General features: G+C 44.5%; 1 protein-coding gene across 1 annotated transcript; it reads left to right on the forward strand.

The window, feature by feature from the left end:
• Positions 1-1,959: 1,959 nt before the first annotated feature.
• On the forward strand, positions 1,960-23,797 carry LOC308675107 (uncharacterized protein). The gene is made up of 23 exons (XM_081340108.1): positions 1,960-2,058; positions 3,146-3,252; positions 3,373-3,564; positions 3,648-3,797; positions 4,353-4,489; positions 4,742-4,914; positions 6,383-6,623; positions 6,711-6,935; positions 7,914-8,077; positions 8,311-8,436; positions 9,178-9,276; positions 10,727-10,803; positions 13,420-13,488; positions 15,097-15,201; positions 15,804-15,995; positions 16,801-16,950; positions 17,851-17,984; positions 18,623-18,795; positions 19,568-19,805; positions 20,438-20,662; positions 20,765-20,928; positions 22,095-22,211; positions 23,379-23,797. The coding sequence occupies exons 2-23, from the start codon at positions 3,189-3,191 to the stop codon at positions 23,491-23,493; spliced, it is 3,330 nt and encodes a 1,109-aa protein (XP_081196234.1). The 5' UTR covers positions 1,960-2,058; positions 3,146-3,188; the 3' UTR covers positions 23,494-23,797.
• The last annotated feature ends 993 nt before the right edge of the window (positions 23,798-24,790 follow it).

Raw genomic sequence — 24,790 nt, forward strand, 5'->3', positions numbered from 1 at the left:
CCCCCAACAATCTGGGTCCTCATTTTTCCCCTCCTTTACAAATATTAAGGTAGATTTTAAGCCGAGAAGGAGAAAACTTTTATAAAGTTTGATTTACAACTAGGACTGGGTCCAGAATTTTTGTTACTAAGCAAGGTGGTTGTCAAAAGAGATGCAGTTTAATTTTATGACGGCTATTAAGTGAATCACTGCAAACAGCTGTAAGCCGAGGACTACTGGAAAAGGATGCCTAGCAGATATGGAAAAGTGACACAAAGTTGATTTCCAAACTCACTTCTAATCTCTGGACTTCTTGGTCTCATTTTAATCTTGATCAAACCAAAACTTTTCACTTTGATCAAATAAACCCACTGACTAGACTAGACTAGACTAGACTAGACTAGACTAAACTAGAATAGAATAGAATAGAATAGAATAGAATAGAATAGAATAGAATAGAATAGAATAGAATAGAATAGAATAGAATAGAATAGAATAGAATAGAATAGAATAGAATAGAATAGAATAGGAGCTGGAAGGGACCTTGGATGTCTTCTAGTCCAGCCCCCTGCTCAAGCAGGAGAACCTACACCATCTCAGATAAGTGACTGTCTAGTCTTTTCTTAAAAACCTCCAGCGACGGAGTTTTTCTTTCTTTCTTTCTTTCTTTCTTTCTTTCTTTCTTTCTTTCTTTCTTTCTTTCTTTCTTTCTTTCTTTCTTTCTTTTCTTCTTCTTCTTCTTCTTCTTCTTCTTCTTCTTCTTCTTCTTCTTCTTCTTCTTCTTCTTCTTCTTCTTCTTCTTCTTCTTCTTCTTCTTCTTCTTCTTCTTCTTCTTCTTCTTTCTCACGAAATTACCTTCAGAGCTTTAACAAGCCTCTTTTGCAAATCCAGCATAGGAAAGACAGTCAAGCTGATTGTCTGGTTTCTTATTTGCCTACCCCCTTGGATTATTAAAACATCAGCCGGTTTCATTTGCATATGTAAATGTAGCCTCTTTTCTCCATGTCATTTTTGAAATCCACTTTCAGATCAGCCTTGGTTTTGGCCTGGTAAAATCTGTTCTTCTTCCACAGCATCTTTCAAGCTTAGCTTATCTATAATGACAAGACGTTCTTAAAATTAATTCTGCATCCGTTGTTCGCAAATATCCTTCATTACGTCTGAAATTAAAGTATTTGCCACGTTCTGGATTAGTAAGTCAAAAGTAAGGTTCTCTAGGACACAGAAATGGTCATAAATATGAATAAGTTGCCAAGTATCTGGATTTTGATCACGTGATCACGGGGATGCTACAACGGTTGCAACTGAACAACGGTCCGAAGTCACATTTTCCATCAACAACAATTCTTTCCTAGAACATTTCTTACAATTAATTTCAAAATCTTATTTCAAACCCATCTTTACAGCTTTCCAAAATACATGCCCCAAGCACCCTTTTTCTATTTATTCTAAAAGAAAAAGCGCCTTTAAAAAAAATATTTAAACTTGTATTTAAAACTTCCTTTGCTAAGAATGGAAGAAAACTCACCAGGTATTATAAAACGTGTCGTTTTAAAGGTTCCTAATATTTAACAAGCAATTTGCAAAACTTATTAGAACTATGTGAACCCAGTGTCATCTTGAAGGTGTTCATCCTCTTTTAAGGAAGACGGTTGTTCTTTTTCAGCCCTTTGAAGCATTAAACCTGCTGGAGAAAATTGACTTGAGGTGTCTTATGAGGAACAACTGCCCGGAGAACTTTTGGGCAATCTCACATCCTTCTCTGCTGCTTCATTCCGCCGGAATTTCTGACACTGCTTCTGTTTGCCATTTCTTTCCTGAAAGACTAGCTTCCTTCAGTTTCATCCAGGTACAAATTGACAGTCAAAGGAAATTTCTTAATTGCTTTTTTCTGGCCAAGCTGGTAAGGACTTCCAGTTCTCATATCAGATGAGTGCCATAAAATTCTGCTGCCGGAGCTGTTGGCATCCGTCCCAGCATTCAGAAGTTGAGCCAGAAGCTGAGATCTCCTGATTCTTATTCTGTTCTCCCTGGGAACCAGCATCAGCTTTCCAAGCTCTGGAATAAAGTGTTTGACAGGTAGGAATAATGTACAATCCTGTGTTTGTTGTGGTGCCAGGTAAGGGCAGGGTGGTGATTTCAGGGTCCTAGAATGGGGGAAAAATGATTTCAGGATTGCAGAATGGGGGAAAATGATTCCAGGATCGCAGAATGGGGGAAAATGATTCCAGGATCGCAGAATGGGGGAAAATGATTCCAGGATCGCAGAATAGGGAGGAAATGATTCCAGGATTGCAGAATGGGGGAAAAGTGATTTCAGGACCGCAGAATGGGGAAAGAAGTGATTTCAGGACTGCAGAATGGGGAAAAAATTGATTCCAGAACCGCAGAATGGGGGAAAAACTGATTCCAGGATTGCAGAATGGGGGAAAATGATTCCAGGATCACAGAATAGGGAGGAAATGATTCCAGGATAGCAGAATGGGGATAAAAGTGATTTCAGGACCGCAGAATGGGAGAAAAAGTGATTTCAAGAGAGTAGACTGGGGGAAAATGTGATTTCAAGATCATAGAATTGGGAAAAAGTGATTCCAGGATTGCAGAATGGGGGAAAAATGATTTCAAGATAGTAGAATGGGGGAAAAGTGATTTCAGGACTGCAGAATGCGGGAAAAACTGATTCCAGGATCGCAGAATGGGGGAAAAAGTGATTTCAGGACCACTGAGTCCTTCGGGAGAAGGGCGGTATACAAATTTAATAAAAGTAAAGTAAAGTAAAGAATGGGGGGAAAAAGTGATTTCAAGAGAGTAGACTGGGGGAAAACGTGATTTCAAGATCATAGAATTGGGAAAAAGTGATTCCAGGATTGCAGAATGGGGGAAAAAGTGATTTCAAGATAGTAGAATGGGGGAAAAGTGACTTCAGGATCGCAGAATGGGGGAAAAAGTGATTTCAGGATCGCAGAATGGGGGAAAAAGCTGAGCATCTGGCAGATAAAATCGTGTTTTCTCTCTGTTGGACTCCAGCCTTATAGCAGAGCCATCGAGGTGGTGGGAGCTACGCCTTGCATAGATCTGGGCTGCAAGAGTCTTGCGTGAATCAATTAACAGCTTTGCAAATGATGCCCAGAAAAAAATGCATCCTTTTTTCCCCCTTCCCCTGCAGGCAAATTTCTCTAAAACTGGGAGTCTGGTGTTTGAGGGGTGCCATGCGGACACGTGATGCTTTGGGGGTGCTGTGCCTCATCCTCCAAGGGATGGTCCAGGCCAGAGGTCAGCCTTTGGGAAGCCTCCTGTGGGTGGAGCCGGAAGCAGAAGTGGGCGGGGCTCCGTTGTGCCGGGGTCTAAATCCCCCCATTTTTTTTCTCTCTTTCCATTTTTGCTTGATTTTAGCAAGCCAACCCTGTAGTCCTAAGTTCCTCAGCTCAAAGGCGATGGTGTGTGTTTGCAACGCAACGTATTGCGACACGGTGGAGCCTGTCTCCCTCCCCGACGTCGGCAGCTTTGTCAAGTACACAACCAGCAGGGATGGCCAACGCTTGGAGCGAAGCCAAGGGCAAATAGATGCCAGCCCAGGCGCTTCAGGTAAACCTGGGGAGGGGGTTGGACTAGATGACCTACAAGGTCCCTCCCAACTCTGTGTAATTCTGTTCATTCTTTCATCTCAGCCGGGATCCTCTACGCCTACAATCCCTCCGTTCAGTACCAATACATCAAAGGCTTTGGCGGGTCGCTCACCGACTCTGCGGCCATTAACATCCTGAATTTGTCTTATGCAGCCCAAAACCACCTGCTCCGGTCTTACTTCTCTGAAGAAGGTGAGCAAATTGGGAATGAGCCGCTGGATGAAGTCTAGCAGCTCAGGGAAAGCTAGCATCCTGAGGCTCTGTCTTTCTTAAGGCAAGGATTAAAACCGGTTAGGCTGCGTTTAAAAGCAGAACGGCATGAACAATCCAGAAAGTATTTTGTTTTTAAACCTTGTTTTACTGACTTTATGAACCAACATTCGTTGAGGGGAAAAAAAAACAATAACAAGCTGGGTTCTGTTTTTCTAATTTCTTCGATTGATACGTGGAGTACTCAAGAATGGAAACCTACCTGGGGAAGGGAGCAATTCAAGGAAAAGATAACGACAACGGCTCCACTGAAAGGCATAGCAGGAAAGGAAAAAGCAAGGGGAGGGAGAAGGAATAAGATGACTTCTGACGAAGAACCGCCTTGATGAGATGGGACTGGTGGCACTGTCCGTTTCTTTTCTTTTTTTCTGTGTAGATGTATGACTTGTATCCTTTTTTTTTCTTCTTTTTTTTTGACTTTGAAAATTAGAATCCTGGAAGACCAGAATTTCTTCCCTTCTCTCCCCACTTCTGCAGGACTGGAGTACAATTTGATCCGTTTTCCCATGGGGTGCTCCGACTTTTCCACGCGGCCGTACAGTTACGCTGACCGCTGCGTGGATGACTTTGAACTCAAGTGTTTTGAGCTGGCCCCCGAAGACACCGAACTTAGGGTGAGTTTGGCGAGACTTAACACCCACCCACTGGAGAGTTCCAGGTTGTGTTGCAGGCTTGTTTCTGCCTAACAACCATCGCAAAAAAAAGTAACCACTTCACGACTGCTACAATGCAACAGTCAGAATTCGACTGCAAAGTTCTGGGTTTAACACGGTCAACGTCAATAAACCCACAAGGAGGTCGTGTGAACGCTCTTGTTGAGCGTTGATCAGGCCATCCCCGGAGACAGTTGTGGTCTCTCTCAACAGATCCCATTGCTCCATCGTATCATGGCACACGCCGAGAGTCCCCTCTCCCTGGTCTGCAGCCCTTGGACCAGTCCTGGCTGGCTAAGGGTCAACAACAAGGTTCTAGGCAAATCCAGGATAAAGGGAAAACCAGGTGACCGCTACCACAAGACCTTGGCAAACTACTTTATCAGGTAATAACACTTTTTCCATCTCATCCTGCCTAGGAGTTTTTTCTTAAACTCTGAATTTAGCAGGCTCCTCCCCTATACAAGCCCCACCTACTTCTTGGCTCCACCCCTTCTCAAGGTAAAAGGTAAAGGTTCCCCCGCACATGTGTGCCAGTTGTTTCCAACTCTAGGGGCCGGTGCTCATCTCCGTTTCAAAGCCAAAGAGCCAGCGCTTCTCCGAGGATGTCTCCGTGGCCATGTGGCCGGCATGACTAGACGCCAAAGGCGCACAGAACGCTGTTACCTTCCCACCGTAGTGGTCCCTATTTTTCTACTTGCGTTTTTACGTGCTTTCGAACTGCTAGGTTGGCAGAAGCTGGGACGAGTAACAGGCGCTCACTCTCTTATGCGGCACTCGGGATTCAACCCGCCAAACTGCCGACCTTCTGATCGACAAGCTCAGCATCCTAACCCGCTGAGCCACCACGTCTCTTCACCCCTTCTCAAACTCCACCCGAAATCACGATCTGGCCCCACCCACAGGCAAATGTTCTTGAAAATCCCTGTAGATAAAGATTAAGAAATCAGTGGGACAATATGCACGGAGAAGCATCGTTCCATCTCTGTCTCCCACCCTGCTCCTGAGTAATAGTGGGATATTTCCAAGCTGATCCTATTGCATTTTCATCGATTTATTTATTACAATCCTTGCTCCCATCCTCCAGAGCAATATGTCTCAATCTTGGCAACTTTAAGAAGGGTGGGCTGCAACTCCCAGAAGTCCCTAGCCAGTGTCTGGCTGTGGGATTCTGGGAGATATAGTTCAGTTTTTTCCAACTTGGCAACTTTAAGGATGGATAACAAATCCCGGAATTCCCTAGCCAGCATCTGTCTGGGGAATTCTGGATGATATAGTCCAGTTTGTTTGGGGGTTTTTCCCCCCAAACATGGCAACTTTAAGAAGGATGGATAACAAGTCCCAGAATTCCCTAGCCAGCATCTGTCTGGGGAATTCTGTGAGATTTTTCAAACATGGCAACTTTAAGATGAGCAAATTTCAACTCCCAGAATTTTCCAGCCAGATTCTGGCTAGGGAATTCTGGGAGCCAAACCATCCTCATGGTCACGTCATCAAAATTCAGCCTTGGCAACTGGCATGTTCCAGTGTCCTGGGAGGTCACATGATCCCCTTTTCCAACCTTCTGACAAGCACAGTCAATGGGGGAGACCGATTCACTTCACAACTGGGTTACTGACTTATCAACTGCAGTAACAGAGGTCGTATAATGGGGCAAAACTCACCGAACTAATGTCTAACTTCACAAGAGAAATTTGAGGCTCCTTTGCCTTCGTAAGTCTTCGCACCCCTTTTGGTCGGCTAGAGAGCTGGGAGATAGGGTTTTCTTCCCAAATACACGGGGCGTGAAATATTTTGTTTTCCCGACAAATGCTAAAACTAACATTATTGCAACCTTCTGTGTCTTGGGTTTAGGTTCCTAGACGTGTACGCCGAAAACAATATTACGTTCTGGGCACTCAGCTCTCAGAATGAACCAATCACTGCCCTTTTCATAAGTAGGGAAGACTTTCCAACCAATTATTTTTCACCGCAACAACAACGGGACTTTATTATTAAGGACTTGGGCCCTGCCCTTGCCGCCAGCCGCCACACAGACACTCACCTCCTCATCCTTGATGACGGGAGGTGTCACTTGCCAAACTGGGCCAAGCAGGTAGGGTTCAGCTGGTCTTCAAACTGTAGGACGGATCTATACTACAACGTATTGACGCTCTCCTTCCCTCCCTTTGTTGCCTGTCAGGTGATAGGCAATAGTACCGCCGCGGCCTTCGTATCCGGAATTGGCATCCATTGGTACATGGACTTCGTCACCCCACCTGGACCCACTTTAGACGTTACGCATCGCCTCTACCCCAATTTCTTTCTGCTCTACACAGAAGCTTGCAATGGTTACCTCGACTGGGATGCAAAGGTCATCCTGGGAAGTTGGGAGAGAGGCACCTATTACAGCAGGAATATCCTGACGGTAAGATAGCCCCTTTTACGACCAAAAGTTTTATCTCTTTGATGACAAGAGAGGCAAGGTGACTTATCCACATGTCTTAGAGTTTCTTGTCCTTCAAAGGATGTGGTAATAATAATAATAATAATAATAATAATAATAATAATAATAATAATAATAATAATAAGAAGAAGAAGAAGAAGAAGAAGAAGAAGAAGAAGAAGAAGAAGAAGAAGAAGAAGAAGAAGAAGAAGAAGAAGAAGAAGAAGAAGAAGAAGAAGAAGAAGAAGAAGGAAGGGACCTTGGAGGTCATGTGCTCAGGCAGGAAACCCTATACCATTTCAGACAAATGGCTGTCCAGTCTCTTCTTTAAAACTTCCAGTGTCGGAGCATTCACTGCTTCTGGAGGCAGGTTGTTCCACTGGTTAATTGTTCTCACTGTCAGGAAGTTTCTCCTTAGTTCCAGGTTGCTTCTCTCCTTGACTAGTTTTCATCCGTTGCTTCTTGTCCTGCCTTCAGGTGCTTTGGAGAATAGCTTGGCTCCCTCTTCTTTGGGGCAGCCCCTGAGATATTGGAACACTGCTATCATGTCACCCCTCACCCCTCACCAAGATAGTGCCTTTGGGAAGCTGAGTCAGTTAACCAAAACTCTGCCTTAGACCACGTTGGGCTTGATGATAAGAGAATAATTGGAAGGGACCTTAGAGGTCTTCTAGTCCAACCCCCTGCTCAAGCAGGAAGCACTATCCACTTTCAGACAAATAATTGTCCAATCTTTTCTTGAAAACCTCCAGTGTTGGAGCACCCACAACCTCTGCAGGCAAATTTTGATCTTTAGAGAACTTTCCCTCTCTAGTTTTCCGTTGACTCCAAGACAGACTGTGGTCTCTTTCAGATTTTGCTCAACCCAGAAATGTCTTTCTTTTCCCCCTGCCATGCAAAGGGAAGGGTTGTGGGGCTGTAGTGCAACCGGTAAAGCCGCCCACGCTTTGGTCTCTGCAGAATCTCAACCACTTCGTCACAGGGTGGATTGACTGGAACTTGGCTCTCGACATGGAAGGGGGTCCCAACTGGGTGGACAACCCTGTGGATAGTCCCATCATTGTGAACCCCCTTAAGGATGAATTCTACAAACAGCCCATGTTCTATCACCTGGGACATTTCAGGTAAACTCAACCGAGATGGTTTTGCAAGGGGTTGAGGAAGAGGAGAACGAGCAAAAGAGTAATAAAGATGCTATAAAATGGGCTTATCCAGTGGCAGGGAATTCCGCAGGCTGCCGAGGAAGTGATGGAGGGAAGCAGACAGTTTTATGTTTAATAGTTTGTGGAATTGGATTAAGGTACAGTACTGACCTCTGTCCAGTGGTATCGGCTAACGTCTTCTCTCTTCTGCCCAGCAAATTCATTCCTGAAGGCTCCATGCGAGTTGGATTCACCTCCAACTGTTTGCTTCACCTCTGTCAGTTGAAGACCTCAGCTTTCCTGCGGCCCGATGGCGTTGCGGTGGTCGTGGTGCTGAACGAGTAAGTGCAGGAGGAAATGGACCCCAAATTGGGAATGTTGTGGGCTAGATAAGGTCCCTGGTGTGAAGTTTAGGGAGATGGAAAAAAGGGAGAACAATTAGATAAGAGATGGAGCAGCCCACAGCTGCGTAACAGACAGAGGAAGAAATACTGACATGATAGCAGTGTTGCAATATCTCAGGGGCGGCCCCAAAGAAGAGGGAGTCAAGCTATTCTCCAAAGCTCCTGAGGGCAGGACAAGAAGCAAGGGATGGAAATTAGTCAAGGAGATTAGCAACCTAGAGCTAAGGAGAAACTTCCTGACAGAACAATTAACCAGTGGAACCACCTGCCTCCAGAAGCGGTGAATGCTCCCACACTGGAAGTCTTTAGGAAGAGACTGGACAGCCATTTGTCTGAAATGGCATAGGGTTTCCTTCCCCATCGACTTTGCTTGTCCGAAGGTCGTCAAAGGGGATCACATGATCCTGGGAACACAGCCAAGGTTATAAAGATGGACCAGTTGGCCAGTATCTGAATTTTGATCGCCTGATCACGTGTTTATGCTGCAAAGGCTGTAAGTCTGAAAAACGGTCCTAAGTCACTTTTTTTTCAGCGCCGTTGTAACTTTGAACGGATCATTAAATGAATCGTTCTAAGTCTGTACTTTATTGTAAGGCTACATTAACAGAATTTTGCAAGTCTGAAAGTAGAAATCTTTCACGTCCCCCTTGACTAGAATTTCTCCTCTTTTATTTTCAGCTGGTTTTTCGATATTCCTTTTACTATCTCGGACAATCAGGTGGGTCACCTTAAAGACCGGGCGAGAGGTTACTCCATCCAAACCTACCTGTGGAGGAGGCACCCTTGAGGTCCGGAGATGGGGAAGGGAATTTGCCTCTTGCTCAGGAACGGCAGGCCTTGCAGAGAAGAGACCTTATATCACAGCTTACAACTCACACATTGAAGAAGCCGCTCCAGCTAAACCAGACTTGGTTGATACAACGCAGTCACAATCACAACAGCTGGAGTAGTCTAATGATGATGCTCAGCCTCCAATCACTTGGACGGTAGAGTAGTGAGCAGAGCGACGATGCTGAGTGAGGCTCCTTGCCAAGGAAGGGAGTAGCTGTCTTAATTAAAAGAAAGATTGATAAATATGATTTAACCGTATTCCTCATTTGGTTTCCTGTTCTCTAGCATGTCATTTGTGCGTTTCCGTTTGTGATTCCAGAAATATCCTGACCTTTGGACTGCCTGACAAATCTGATTTGGCTCTCTGAACTTCGGACTGAATTTTGAATACTCTTCTTGCGCACTTTTATTGAAAGCGAATGTACTTTGGAAAGCTTTAATGTGTTGATTGCTATTTCCTAGTCTGCTGCTATCTGCTCAACCTTGAGTAAATGACTTTCCTGGCCTAGCTACTGTGTGTTTGTGTAGTTTTAAGGCCTGAAACGGGACACCTTGGACTAATGTGAAGTCTGCAGTCTGCATTCACACATGCACCCTCCTTCCTGGAATGAAGTGTAAGGTCCCCAGAGATCCTTGATCTGGAACCAATCAGACTGGGATTGAACAACTTCCTATCCTTACAACCAGTGCTTATTTTGTAAAAGAAAAAGGTGCCAGAACTCACACATGTCATACAACCCGCCTTGCCTACCCTACAGGGTTCCATCCCAAAAAGGTGCCGGAACTCTGTTCTGAGCGTTCTATGACAAAAAAAGCCCTGCTTACAACTTTTTCCTACTCCCCCTATGTCTCGGCCTTAATTTATTGAGCATCAAATATGAATTCAGATAACCTCTCTCCTGGCTCTGTAAAAGCCAGTTCAGAAAAAAAAGCATTGGTGGAGCAGTGGGCTAATGCCTCCTTGAGTAACACCAGCTGCCTGCAATTAGTGCAGGTTCGAGTCCCACCAGGCTCAAGGTTGACTCAGCCTTCCATCCTTCCGAGGTAGGTAAAATGAGGACCCAGATTGTTGGGGGCAATTAAGCTGACTTTGTAATAATGCCGCTTGGGGTGTGTGTGAAAGCCCTAATAAGCTGGCATATACATAGAATGAAGGCTACTGCTAAGCCTGTAAGCCGCCCTGAGTCTTCGGAGAAGGGCGGGATATAAATGGAATTTAAAAAAAAGTTGTAGGGATGGGATTGGATATTTCTATATCGGCCACACTTAGCTTATGGGACAATACAATCAGTCCTCAACTTATGAGGATTCATTTAGCGGCCAGTAAAAACTATGATGGTACCATAATGTGATTTTTGAGCACTTATAACCATCCCTGTATCCTCACAATTGGCAGCCAGTGTGCGTTTATGATGTTTGCGGCGTCCCACGGTCCTGTGATCACCCTTTGCAAGCCGGCTTCCAACGAGCAAAGTCAACGGGGGAAGCCCGATTCATTTAATGATGGCATGATCCACTTAGCAACGGCAGGGATTGACTTAACAATCCTGGCAAAGAGATCATAAAAATAAGTCACGGTCAGAAATCACGTCATTTAACAACTGCAACACAGTCAGGACGGATTTAAAGGCACCAAAAGATAACCTAATTGCTATATGCTTTGGCCTCCAGGGGGTGCTGCAGTCTCAAGAATCAACAGAATTTCAAAAGGTGGCTAGTCCATAAGAGATTAGGTATAAAATGTGTCACTCCTTAACAAAGCATCCTTATCCCCACAGGCAAATTGGCTGGGCTATGTACGATCTCTGATTCCTGATTAAGTTACCCACTTGGTGGAGCAGTGGGCTAATGCCTCCTTAAGTAACACCGGCTGCCTGCAATTAGTGCAGGTTCGAGTCCCACCAGGCTCAAGGTTGACTCATTATATTTGACTGTTGCCATAATTAACAGCATTATTATTAATAATAATAATTTTATAGGAGTTTTCTGCCAACCTCTTAGATGAGCTTTCAACCACTCAGTTATGAGATTAGATTTTTACTTTTTTTTAATCTTTTGAAAGGGCTACTTCAAAATGGCTGCCCTAATTAACAAACACATGGGTGATTTATTTATTTATTTATTTATTTATTTATTTATTTATTTATTTAATCCCAGAGTTTTCCAGATTGCTAGGAAGGTTATTGTACTCTGAATTCTTCTAGAACAACATTTTCCAAATTTGAGGATTTTAAAGGTGGGTGAACTTCAACTCCCAGAATTCTTAGCCATTTGGCAACTTGCCAGTCTGCTGACTGGGGGATTCTGGGAGTTGAAGCCCACAAATCCTAAATTGCCAAATGCTGCAACCATCGTAATTACTTTTGAACTGGTCACATGCCACGACGGTCGTGACCGAGAGGACCCGGTTGTCAGTCCCTTTTTTTTTTCAAGCGCCATTTTAACTTCAAAGCGCCGCTAAAGAAATGGTTGTAAGTCTTAGCTGTACAGCCGAACGTAACTACTGGTTACATTTAGGGGAAGGCAATTAAATTTAGCAGACGCGATGCAATTAAAGGAATAAAGCAAACGTAGCTGAATTTTTTTTTTGCATCGGTAGGAACAATCGCAAAAGACACACAAGCCCTGCAGAACGATTTCGTAAGGTTTCGAAGTCATGCTTTAGCTGTCAAAGTCAAATCACTGGAGGTTTTTAAGAAGAGACTGGACAGTCACTTGTCTGAGATGGGATAGGTTCGCCTGCTTTAGCATTGGGCTGGACTAGAAGACCTCCAAGGTCCCTTTCAACTCTGTTATTCTATTCTATTCTATTCTATTCTATTCTATTCTATTCTATTCTATTCTATTCTATTCTATTCTATTCTATTCTATTCTATTCTTTTCTATTCTATTCTATTCTATTCTATTCTATTCTATTACTCTACTCCTATTCTATTCTATTCTATTCTATTCTATTCTATTCTATTCTATTCTATTCTATTCTATTCTATTCTATTCTATTCTATTCTATTCTATTCTATTCTATTACTCTACTCTACTCTTCTATTCTATTCTATTCTATTCTATTCTATTCTATTCTATTCTATTCTATTCTATTCTATTCTATTACTCTACTCTACTCTTCTATTCTATTCTATTCTATTCTATTCTATTCTATTCTATTCTATTCTATTCTATTCTATTCTATTCTATTCTATTCTATTCTATTACTCTACTCTACTCTTCTATTCTATTCTATTCTATTCTATTCTATTCTATTCTATTCTATTCTATTCTATTCTATTCTATTCTATTCTAATCATCTGCCAGACGAGATCTGCAAATTTTAGCTTTTATTTTTAAAATAAAAGGCCTCCGAGAGAATTCCCCCCACCACTCTTCGGCTCCCCTTCTCTCATTCCCCACCAGAGGGACTAGAACCGTACTTTTTATTTTTATTTTATTTTATTTTATTTAATACCATTTATATCCCGCCCTTCTCCGAAGACTCAGGGCGGCTTACAATTTTAAGCACAAACCAATGTGCTTAGCAATAGCCTTCATTCTATGTATATGCCTGCTTATTAGGGCTTTCACACACACCCCCAAGCGGCATTATTACAAAGTCTGCTTATTGCCCCCAACAATCTGGATCCGAAAGCAGCCCAGAACAATCCCGATTCCCCCCCCCGCCCCACTCCTTCCTTCCCACAGATTTTATCTGCTTTGAATTGCAAACCGATGCAGTTCATGGGAGATGGTTTTGCATAAAACCTCCAACTGAGCATCAGCGTCTCTTTCTGGAGAGTCTGGATGGATTATTTGGCTCTCCACCCTGGGTGGGTCCTCTTGCAAAATCCAGCCGCCGATTCCCAGAGAAATCAAGCATTCATCCCTGAAGGAAAAAAGCAGATTTTCCTGCTGAACTAGCCAGCTGAGATCTTACGACAGATGTTTCCTGCAGTGTGAAGACTCGAGAGATCAGCTTTGGATGCTCTCCTGGACAGAGGACCCATTTTCGGAGCTGGGGAGAGAGAGGTGAGTGCCGGAGGAAAAGGTGTGTGTGTGTGTGTGTGCGCGCGAATTCCCTCTCCCCATTTTTCTTTCCAGAGTGGGAAGCTGCATCTGGGGAAACCTCCATATTCAGGAGCAGTCTACCTTTGTCTGCGACAAAGAGAGGTTTGATTCTTTTCCTGCCCTGCTTTGGGGCTCTCTGCAGTTGTCTGAATGGTTTGGCATCACAGCTGGTGGTAGATTTGCTTCCTTTAATTTGGGGGTTCTTGGGGTGCCCCCCCAATAAAACCCGTTTTATTAAACCGACATGAACCTGGTTTAATTTCTTCAATTAAGCAGGCAATGTTCTGCAGGGCAATGAATACTTTAATTTAACCAGGAGCATTCAGGGCTTCCCTTTTTTTTCTCCCTTGATCCATGAGGACTAGAATCTTTGAATCACAAGAGCAAGAACACTTGCTCTTTGCCGGCTTAACACATCAGATTTGATGTTTTAAGGAGGGCTGGAGAAGCTGTCCATCTTGCTGGGAATCCAGAGATCGAACGATCCTTCTCTTGCATGGAATCATGAGGACTAGCGTCTTATTTCATCTTTAGGGGAAAGCTATTGTCCCAGGAGGGTAGGTAAAAAGAGTCCAGATTGGATTTTATTTTTTTTTCAGGGAGAGCTGAAAGCCGTTTGGAAAACTCTGGCTGAGCCTGAATAAATCAAACTAGATTTAACTGCGGATTTGGCTTGACTGCGCGCTTTCTTCGGTAACTCAGCATCCCCCAAAGAGGGCTAGCCTCTTGAATTCCTCTCCAAAGTGCAGAAGAGAAGTTTGCCTGCTGGCTTTTTAATTTGGGGGTCATCAAGTCTCTTATTTTGAATCTGGTCTTTCTGCCTGTTCAGGAAAATGGCTTTCCGACAGTTTGCAGGCTGTTTTGTGTGGTTACAGGTAGTCCTCAGCCCATTCCTGACATGATGTGAGTTTTCCCCCATTGTACGACCTTGATTTGCCACAGTTTTCCAGTGAACCACTGCGGTTGCTTAGTTAGCAACGCGGCTGTTAAGTAAATCTAGCTTCCCCATTGACTTTGCTTATCACACGGTCGCAAAAGGGGGACCCTGCAACCGTCATAAAATACGAGTCAGTTGCCAAGCGTCTGAATTTTGAGGATGTAAAGGGTCGTAAGTGTGAAAAATAGACACAAGCCTTTTTTTCCCCCAGTGCCCTTGTAAGCAACAAGACAGGCTGCTTGTCCAACACACCTTGAAGGCACCAGACACCCACACACACACACACACTCTCAAAAATATCCTGAAATTATCTATGAAAACCTTGTCTCTTTGCAAGGAGATTTTTTCTCTTAAATTCCTTCTCTTCCTCCTCCAAGTCCTTCATTTTATTTCTCCTGCCTTTTTGCCTGCTGTACAGCTCCAAAGGGTCCCAAAACCTGCCTGGTTTTGTGTTTTTTTTTTGAGTGGGGTGTGTGTGTCTGGCTTGGTCCTAAAACACACCATCCCTGCAGATAAGACCAGCGTCCCAGGCAAAGATGCAATGGGATTTTAATTTTATTTCTTTCAACGTTATCGTTCAATTTTATTTTTTACATTGGCGGTGGGGTGGGGGCTGGATTTCTTGATGCAGGGAGGGTGTTTAAGAGGGGTGGCTGTGCAAAACACACACACACACACACACACACACACACACACACACACACACACACACACACCGGAAATAAAATGAAATCAATCAGCGTGTCAGCTTTCTGTTTTATTTTGATTTTAAGGACCTGGCCTTTATCAAATCTTGGGGTTCGCAGCCATGTCTTGTCTGGCTCTTCAATTTTTCTTTGTGGCTTTGTGGCTTCCGCAGCTGAGTTGTGTCCCGACAGGTAAGTGTGTAAAATCAGCAAGTGCCGGCAAGTCCTGTGGGTTGTTTTGCTTTGCACAATTAATTCACTTGCAAAATGTGCCCCAAAGCTTTCAGTTTTGCAGTTTCAGTAAACGGGAAGAGAGCCTCCACCTTTAGAGGCAGTCTAGCTGTCTTCTAGAGAACATCCGGGGATGCAGGGAAAACATAACAAATTAGCACTGTCTAGACTGGAGGGTGAAGGTCTAGGAGCCAGGAGGTGGTGTGTTCAAGTCCTGTCTTGGCATGGAAGCTGGTTGGGTGGTTTTGGGCCAATCACTGGGACATTCTGAGTTCTAGTCCCTCCTTAGGCATGAAAGCTGATTGGGTGACTTTGGGCCAATCGCCAGGAGATGGTGAGTTCTAGTTCTGCTAGTCAGAAAAACAGAAGCCTAAGAAAATGTCTAAGAAACTATTAGACTGGTTTCGTCACTGTTATCAAGCCAAATTAATTTATTTTCTTTCTTTCTTTCTTTCTTTCTTTCTTTCTTTCTTTCTTTCTTTCTTTCTTTCTTTCTTTCTTTCTTTCTTTCTTTCTTTCTTTCTTTCTTTCTTCCTTTCTTCCTTTCCTTTCCTTTTTCCCAGGTGGACGGCCGTGTTCTCCCAGAAATTTCGGGCACGGCTCCTTGGTGTGTGAATGTGGGGCCGATTATTGTGACACGTTTGAGCCCGTCATTCTCCCTGACCTGGGATCTTTTGTTAAGTATGAAAGCAACAAAGCCGGACACCGCGTGGAACGCAGTGAGGGGCTGCTGCTGGATGACCCTCCTGAGAACGGTGAGGCCAGAAGTACATTTTTACCCCAAGAAAACCAGGACAAGGTGAAATGTAGTAGGCTTTCGCTGCCTTTTGTCCTCATAAGAACCCTGCAAGGTGGGCCTGGATGACCCAATGCCTCATTCTGGTCTGAGGGACAATTTGGTCTAGGGGTTAAGGTGCCAAGCTTGAAACCAGGAGAAAGCCAACTAGGTGACCTTGGGAGAATCACCAGGAGACTGTGAATTCTAGTCCTGCCTTAGCCATGAAAGCTGTCTAAGTGACTTTGGGCCAATCACTAGGAGACAGTGAGTTGTAGTCCTGCCTTAGCCATGAAAGCTGGCTTGATGACTTTGGGCCAATCACTAGGAGACTGGGAATTCTAGTTCTGCCTCTGGCCAGCTGGATGACTTTGGGCCAGTTCTGGGCACTTTGGAAAACTTTTCATCCCAAACAAATTGAATACATATTCCCTATATAGAGAATCCCAGCAATCTGTTTATTAATTTATTAACGTATTAAACTTAGATGCCGTCCCTCTCAATATCCAAAGCCACTCTTTAGCCACCTCCACAAAAACACTAGGCTTGTTTAGTTTTAATCTGATCTGAATTTGGGGTGAAGGATCACCCGTTTCGTGCCAACCCAGCAGCTGAATCACTTAGCTAAACACGCTAAACATGTTATGCAAATGCCAGAAGAAAAATTTAACAACCAGGTGGGCGTGCAAGACAATAGGGAAGCACCGTCCTGTATAAAACTGATTTTTAAAAAATAAAATAAAATAAAATAAAATTCCTCCCTGTCTTTTCTTCCTTTCACTTAGAAAATCTGGTTCTGACGCTGAAGACATCCCAGAAATATCAAAAAATCAAGGGCTTTGGCGGGGCTCTCACTGATTCAGCTGCTATTAACATCCTGAATTTGTCACCCAAAACTCAGAGGAATCTGCTCAAATCTTATTTCTCCACCGAAGGTAAATTTTATTCATTTATAGACTGACTTATATTTATTTATTGTTGGCCGCCCGTCTTCCCGCAGGGTAACATCAAACAGAATAGCCGGGTTTTAAAACTCTTCCTTCCCCGCCTTTATTATCCATTCCCGCCTTTGATTCAGTAATTCCTTCCATTATCCCACCTTAAATAATGTTATTTAAGCACGTTGTGTGGGCGAGCGGCAGTGAAAGGGAGTTTCTTGGCGTGGCTGAGAATTCCCAGTAGGTTGTCCCAGTTAGACAACTGGTCCTTTTGTCAGAGCGAAGCTAAGACAGACACAAAATTTACTGGGGGGGTCCTTGACTTATGACCACCATTGTCTCTATTGCCAAGCAAGGTGAGCTTACGACTTTTTATGGGGCAGGTTCTTGAGCAAACCACTGCAGTTGTTAAGTAAATCACACGGTCGTTAAACGAATCCGGCTTCCCCACCCCCCACCCCCATTGACTTGGCTTGTGGGAAGCTGGCCAGGAAGAATGCAAATGGAGATTACACGACCCCCGAGGCGTTGGGACCGTCATAAACGTGGGATTGCCAGGTACCTGAATATTGATCACCCGACTGTCAGGATGCTGAAAAGGGGTTGTAGGTTGAGGACCAGCCATAATGCACTTTTTTTCAGTCCCGTGGTAATGTTGAGCGGTCGCTAAATGAAGAGTGTTGTAAATGGAGGGCTACTTCTAAGAGGTTGCTGAAAACCAAGTCCTTATTGGCTAAGTCTAGAGGCGTTGTCCAAGGTGCTGAAATGCATCTTTCCTTTGTATTCCCTCCTCTGCTGTGTGGACTACAGCTCCCATCGTCCCCCCCCTCCCCCAGGGTCTGGCTTGACTGGGGAGGTGGAATTCAGCCGAGTCTTTTGTTGCGTTTTTGAACACAGGGATCGAGTACACTTTGGTCCGGGTGCCCATGGCGAGCTGCGATTTTTCCGTGAGGCTGTACACCTACGCGGACGTGGAGAACGATTTCGACCTGAAGAACTTCAGCCTAACAGATGAAGATATCAAAATGAAGGTGGGTCCTCAACCATCGGCAGAAATACAGGAATATGGGGACAGCCCACCCCCACCCCCACCCTGCCGCAAGTCCGGATCCGTTCCCAGAAAGACACTGTTGCAGAAGTGGTTAAGATTTCTAACTGTCGGGAAGTTTCTCCTTAGTTTCAGGTTGATGAGATTTTCATCCATTGTTGCTTCTTGTCCTGCCTTCAGGCGCTTTGGAGAATAGCTTGACTGCCTCTTCTTTGGGGCAGCCCCTGAGATACTGGAACGCTGCTATCCTGTTCCCCCGCCTCCCCCCCCCCGTCCTTCTCTTCATTAAACTAGACATCCCCAATTCCAGCAACCATTTTTTATATGGTTGCTGGAATTGGGGAAAGGGCGGTATATAAATGTAATAAAATAAATAAAATAAAATAAATATATGTTTTAGCCTCTAGTCCTCTGATCACCTTTGTTGCTCTTCTCTGCACTCTTTCCAGAGTCTCAACCTCTCCTTTTTATGGGAAGAGCTAAATTGAATGTGTAACGGGAGAGCACCTAGGAGCTGAGGGAAGGAAGTGAGGCTCAGGGGATTTGGAATTGCAATGAGATTAAATAAAATTGAGCTTGGTGCACAGGTGAAAGGATGCTTTGTCTCGCCCCCCCCATTAGATCCCAATTCTGCAACAAGCGCAAGCCGTGGCTCCTCGGCCCCTGTCCCTCTACGCCAGTCCCTGGACCTCTCCCGTCTGGATGAAAACCAACGGTGCCATGACCGGCCGGGGGACCCTCAAGGGGCAACCGGGCGACAGATACCACAAGACCTGGGCCAACTATTTTATCAGGTAACCCCGTCTTCCGGTCCAGCCCTCCGAAATTCCAGCAAGGCCTCAAACAGGCTCCCAAATCTCTTTTGCCATTTTTTTTTGCCCATCTATTTCTAGCCGGGACCGAGGTGAGTTTGCTTCATCGCTCTGATGAAGATCCTGGCTGACGGTTCTCCGCGACGGGTGCGCAGCCAAGGAGTACGCTTGAAGAGCATAGCAGAGTTGGGAGGGACCTTGGAGGTCATCTAGTCCAACCCTCTGCCTGCTCAAGCAGGAGACTCTATGCCACTTCAGACAAATAGCTGTCCAAGCTCTTCTTGAAAGCCTCCAGTGATGGAGAAGGGTGGAGGGAGGGAGGGAGGGAGGGAGGGAGGAAGGAAGGAAGGAAGGAAGGAAGGAAGGAAGGAAGGAAGGAAGGAAGGAAAGAAAAAGAATAGCAGAAGAACAGTTGGAAGGGACCTTAGAGATCTTCTAGTCCAACCGCCTGCTCAAGCAGGAGACTACCACTTCACACCAATGGCTATCCAATCTCTTCTTGAGAACCTCCAATATTGGAGCACCCACAACCTCTGGAGGCAAGCCGTTCCACTGGCTAATCGTTCTCACTGTCAGGAAAATCCTCTTTAGTTCTAGCTTGCTTCTCTCCTTGATCAGTTTCCATCCGTGGCTTCTTGTCCTGCCTTCAGGTGCTTTGGAAGAGAGGCTGAACCCTCCCCTCTTCTTTGGGGCAGCCCCTCAAGTACTGGATCCAGCCAATTAAACTCCCCCCCCTTTTATCTTCCTCACCCAGATTCCTGGATGAATATGCCAAGTATAATTTGACTTTCTGGGCTATAACTGCCGGCAATGAGCCCACGGCCGGCGACATTATCTTCTATCCGTTCCAATGCCTCGGATTCTCCCCGGAGCACCAGCGAGATTTTATTGCCGAGGATTTGGGCCCGGCTTTAGCCAACAGCAGCTACAAGGGCATCGAGCTGATAATTTTGGACGATCAGAGAGTGATGCTCCCTTACTGGGCCGAAGTGGTAAGTTGGCAACCTTGCGCCGTCTGAATTCAGCTGGCCATTTTTGAAAGGTTTAAAAAAAAATGCTTTCGGTTTCCGGCGCGCCAAACTTTTCACATACAGGCAGACCTCAACTTAAGAGTGTTAATTCTGCCTTCAGCTGTGCCTTCTTAGCTTTCTTTCCCATAAACATCACCACAGACCCTGGAGTTTCTTGCTAGCCCCCTCCCTACCCCCTAACCTTCCCCCCCACACACAAGGGGTTGTAATCTGCCTGACAATATAAGAGCCAGCCTCTGCTTCACTTTGAATCTTGGAGGGAGGGAATTTTCTAACGGCTATTTTGAGAAGATTAGAAAAGCCCGCGTACAGAATGGGAAGTGGGACCTCATCTGTAAAACTAATTGGATAATGTGATTTACGACGTGTAGATAAGGGGGGGGATTGTGTGTGTGTTACGATGGGTTTGGCGGGGAGGTGGTTTCAGATTCTGGCATCCCTCCACGAGCGCCAATGTTTCGTTTAATTACAAAGGCTTTTTAGATAAATAATATGCCTGCAACTTGTTTGAATGGTCTCATTCATCGGAACCATGACACTGCCTATCGTGCGCCGCCAGAAAAAATAACCCTTCGGCCCGATCCTTTCTCCAGGTTCTGAAAGACCCCAAGGCTACCCAATACATCAACGGGATCGGCATCCACTGGTACCTGGATTTTCTGGCCCCCATTGACCTGACGCTGTCCATCACCCATCACCTCTTCCCCAACTATTATCTGATCTCCACCGAGGCATCCACGGGCTCGTATTTTTGGGAGCCCCGCGTGGTGCTGGGCGGCTGGGACCGCGGCAGCAAGTACAGCCACAGCATCTTGACGGTATGAGACGGGGGGGGAGAAACTTTCATCACAGTCTGGGGCGGCTGGGATAAAGTGGAGGGCGGAGAGACGATGCCGTTTTCTCCTTCCTCCCCGTTGCAGAATCTCAACAATTACGTCACCGGCTGGACAGACTGGAACCTCGTTTTGGACATGGAGGGGGGGCCCAACTGGAGTAAGAATTACGTGGACAGCCCGGTGATAGTGGACAAGGAGAAGGACATCTTTTACAAGCAGCCGATGTTCTACCACATGGCGCACTTCAGGTGAACTCAGATTACGCTTGGAAGTTACCGTTCCTGCATTTCTATCTGTGTAATTCTCCTCTTCTGTACACTCTCTGTTCCTCCATTTCTTCGCTTTTAGAATCCTACTTTAGAAGAGGATAGAGCTGGAGGGGATCGTGGAGGTCATCTAGTCCAGCCCTCTGCTTTTCTATTTCTGTACGTCTATTTCTCTGTATTTCTATTGTTGTTGTTGTTAGTTGTGAAGTCGTGTCCGACCCGTCGCGACCCTGTGGACAACGTTCCTCCAGGCCTTCCTGTCCTCTACCATCTTCTGGAGTATTTCTATACTTCTGTATTTCTATTTGTATATTTCTATGCTTCTATACACTCCATATTTTTTATTTCTTTACTTCTCTCTGTACGTCTATTTCTCTGTATTTATATACTATATTTCTATTTCTATACTTCTATGCTTCTATACACTCCATGTTTTTTTTTACTTTATTTCTATACTTCTATATTTCTATTTGTATATTTCCATACTTCTATATACTCCATATTTTTATTTCTTTACTTCTGTATTTCTGTGTGTCTATTTCTCTGTATTTCTATACTTCTGTATTTCTATTTGTATATTTCTATACTTCTATATACTCCATATTTTTTATTTCTTTACTTCTCTCTGTACTTCTATTTCTCTGTATTTATATACTATATTTCTATTTCTATACTTCTATATACTCCATATTTTTATTTCTTTACTTCTGTATTTCTGTGTGTCTATTTCTCTGTATTTCTATACTTCTGTATTTCTATTTGTATATTTCTATGCTTCTATACACTCCATATTTTTTATTTCTTTACTTCTCTCTGTACTTCTATTTCTCTGTATTTATATACTATATTTCTATTTCTATACTTCTATATACTCCATATTTTTATTTCTTTACTTCTCTATTTCTGTGTGTCTATTTCTCTGTATTTCTATACTTCTGTATTTCTATTTGTATATTTCTATGCTTCTATATACTCCATCTTTTTTATTTCTGTACGTCTATTTCTCTGTATTTACATACTTCTGTATTTCTATTTTTCTATACTTTTGTTATTGTTTACTGTATATTGCTCTACTTTTGTCGCTATTTTGCTATTTCCGCACCTTACCTTTTGGCCATGCTCACTTCTGTGCCTTTTTCCTTGTCTAGCAAATTCCTCCCGGAGGGGACTCAGCGCATCGAAATCCAGAAAAGCAGATCGTGTAGCTTGGAATTTTCTGCCTTCCTCCGCCCGGATGGCTCGGCAGCCGTGGTGGTCTTGAACCGGTGAGGGGCAGGGAACGGCCGAGGTGCCATCCCTGCGGGGGCCCTTTGTGGTGGAAGCCGTACCCCCAAAACTGGAGGCAGCCAAGATGAAGGAGTGGAAATGAGGGTGGAAATGAGGGGTCCTGGGTGCTCTCCGAGCTGGGTGGTTTTCTTGTGGAAGTTTCATGACCCAACTAGGCAACATCATCAGTGCTAGAAGGGGGGAGGAGGATGAGGAGGAGGAGGAGGAGGAGGAGGAGGAGGAGGAGGAGGAGGAGAGAAAAGGATTGTGGGATCCTTGGTGCTGTTTGAGCTTGTTTGTTTTTTAGAGATATTTCATTATCCAACTAGGCAACATCATCAGTGCTAGGAGGGAGGAGGAGGAGGAGGATGAAGGATGGAAAAAAGGAAGGAAGAGAGAAAGATGAAAGAAAGAAAAAGAAAGGAAGGAAGGAAGGAAAAGAAAGAAAAAGAAAAAGAAAAAAGAAAGAAGGAAGGAAGAGCAATAAGGGAGGAAGGAAGGAAAATAAAAAACAAGGAAGGAAAAAGAAAGGAAGGGAAAGAAAGAAGAAAGAAAGAAAGAAAGAAAGAAAGAAAGAAAGAAAGAAAGAAAGAAAGGGCAAGAAGGAAGGAAAAGAAAGAGAAAGAAAAGGAAGGAAGAGCAATAAGGAAGGAAGGAAGGAAGGAAGGAAGGAAGGAAGGAAGGAAGGAAAAAAACAAGGAAAGAGAAAGAAGAAAAAGGAAAGAAAAAGAAAGGAAGAGAAAAAAGAAAGAAAGAAAGAAAGGGAAAAAAGAAAGAAAAGAAAAAGAAAGAAAGAAAGAAAGAAAGAAAGAAAGAAAGAAAGAAAGAAAGAAAGAAAGAAAGAAAGAAAGAAAGAAAGAAAGAAAGAAAGAAAGAAAGAAAGAAAGAAAGAAAAACTTTGGGATCCTTGGTGCTTTCTGAGCTGGGTGGTTTCCTTGCAGACGTTTCATGACCCAACTAGATAACATCATCAATTCTGGTGCCTAACCCTGATGATGTCACCTAGTTTGGGTGTTGAAAGGTCTACAAGGAAACCACCCAGCTCAGATTATGTTTCTCCAAAAACTTCCTCTTTGCGTCTGAGGATTCGCCCAGAGTATCCAGACCTCTCTCTCCCCCCTCCCCCCCCCCCGTTCCTTCTCACGGTGATCCCTCTTCCTTTGCAGATCCCCCAAGGATATACCTTTTGGGATCTCGGATCCCGGGGTGGGCCACATTGAGACCATCGCTACGGCCGACTCAATCCAGACGTATCTGTGGCAACGTCCTACGGAAGAATGAGAAGCCTAGACCTTTTTTTTTTTTTTTAGGTAGGGGGGTTTGTGTCAATCAAACCCTCGCCCAGAATTAAAGCCCTTTCTTTGCAGGAGGAAGTAGAAAAGAAAAAATAAATAAGGGGAGGGGGAACGACGGCGTCCTGGGGAAGGGTCTGTTGACCCTGCATTAACCAGAGATTGAAAACCTGGTCCGACTTGTCCTCAAACCTGACAATCTGCTGAATTAGCAACTCGCTCTGTTTTCACGTTCAGAATAAATAAATCTGTTAGATTTTTTTTTCTAGAAACACAGCTTGTTGTGCGGTTTTTCTTGGCTCCAGGGGTGCAAAGAGGTGTGTGTGTGTGTGTGTGTGTGTGTGTGAGAGAGAGAGAGAGAGAGAGAGAACTTAGGAAGGCAGCTTGAGAGACCCTTGATTTTGTCCCTAATTATTATTTTTTTGCACTTGCGTTCGTGAGCCTGGGGGTCACGAGCAAAATTATCCGCGTCTCTGCATCTTGTTTCCTTCGCTTTCTCTGCAGGGGAAACCTGCACAAAGGTAATCCTCGATTTACAACAGGGCCTGGAAAAAAGTTGATTTCTGGTTGGCTCCTCGCACTTACGACCGTTAGCAAGTGTGCAATTCCCTTAACAACTTGCTTAACAACCCTCCCGGGGGAGAAATTGGGTTAAATTAAAGGCAAGTTTGCTTAGCAACAGATGTTCTGGACCCAATCGTGGTGATAAATTGAGGACTACCTGCCCCTCTTGTGGGAGGGGGGGGAGTTCCACAGGGCAAACTGACACCCCTGGTTCTTCTCTTCTCCGGCCCCCTCAAAGCCCCTCGGAGCATGCAAAAAAAACCCCATAAAACATAAAATAAGATTGTGGGCCTGGCCAAAGCACCTCTGCGTCCTCCCCTCTCTCCATCTTCTGAAGCCTCTCTGTTGGGCCACACTGGCATCTATTTTAACCCGAGTCGGCCTCGGGTGGAATCTGGATTCGCACCCAAGCCACAGCTGGCCTGTCTTGGCACGAGAAGACGGCGGTGTTTATTTGAGGCCTCCATTTTCTCTTCTTCCTGCCAGCTTCACTGTCCTCACATTTATACACTCCTACCTACCTAGGGGGGTGTGTGTGTTTGTGTGTGTATGTATGTATATGTATATATTTTAGATTTTTAGGTTTCTGAATCCCCGTTCTGTTATACTGGCAAACAGGGTGGCCTGTGGTGGCTACAGGGAGGTGTGTGTGAGAAACAGAGAATGATTTTTCATCTGTTCCCTTGAGGTTCACACACACACACACACACGTGTACGTTTGC

This window comes from Vipera berus (genome assembly GCF_964194415.1).
Source record: "Vipera berus genome assembly, chromosome: 16".
NCBI lineage: Eukaryota > Metazoa > Chordata > Lepidosauria > Squamata > Viperidae > Vipera > Vipera berus.

What these genes read in the sequence shown, in the direction of transcription:
- LOC308675107 (XM_081340108.1), top strand. Translation starts at nt 3,189, where the DNA reads ATGCGGACACGTGATGCTTTGGGGGTGCTGTGCCTCATCCTCCAAGGG. An exon ending in CCGAAGACACCGAACTTAGG is followed by an intron (nt 4,490 to 4,741) that starts GTGAGTTTGGCG and finishes CTCTCTCAACAG; the next exon opens with ATCCCATTGCTCCATCGTAT. An exon ending in TTTGTCTGCGACAAAGAGAG is followed by an intron (nt 13,489 to 15,096) that starts GTTTGATTCTTT and finishes TTTGATTTTAAG; the next exon opens with GACCTGGCCTTTATCAAATC.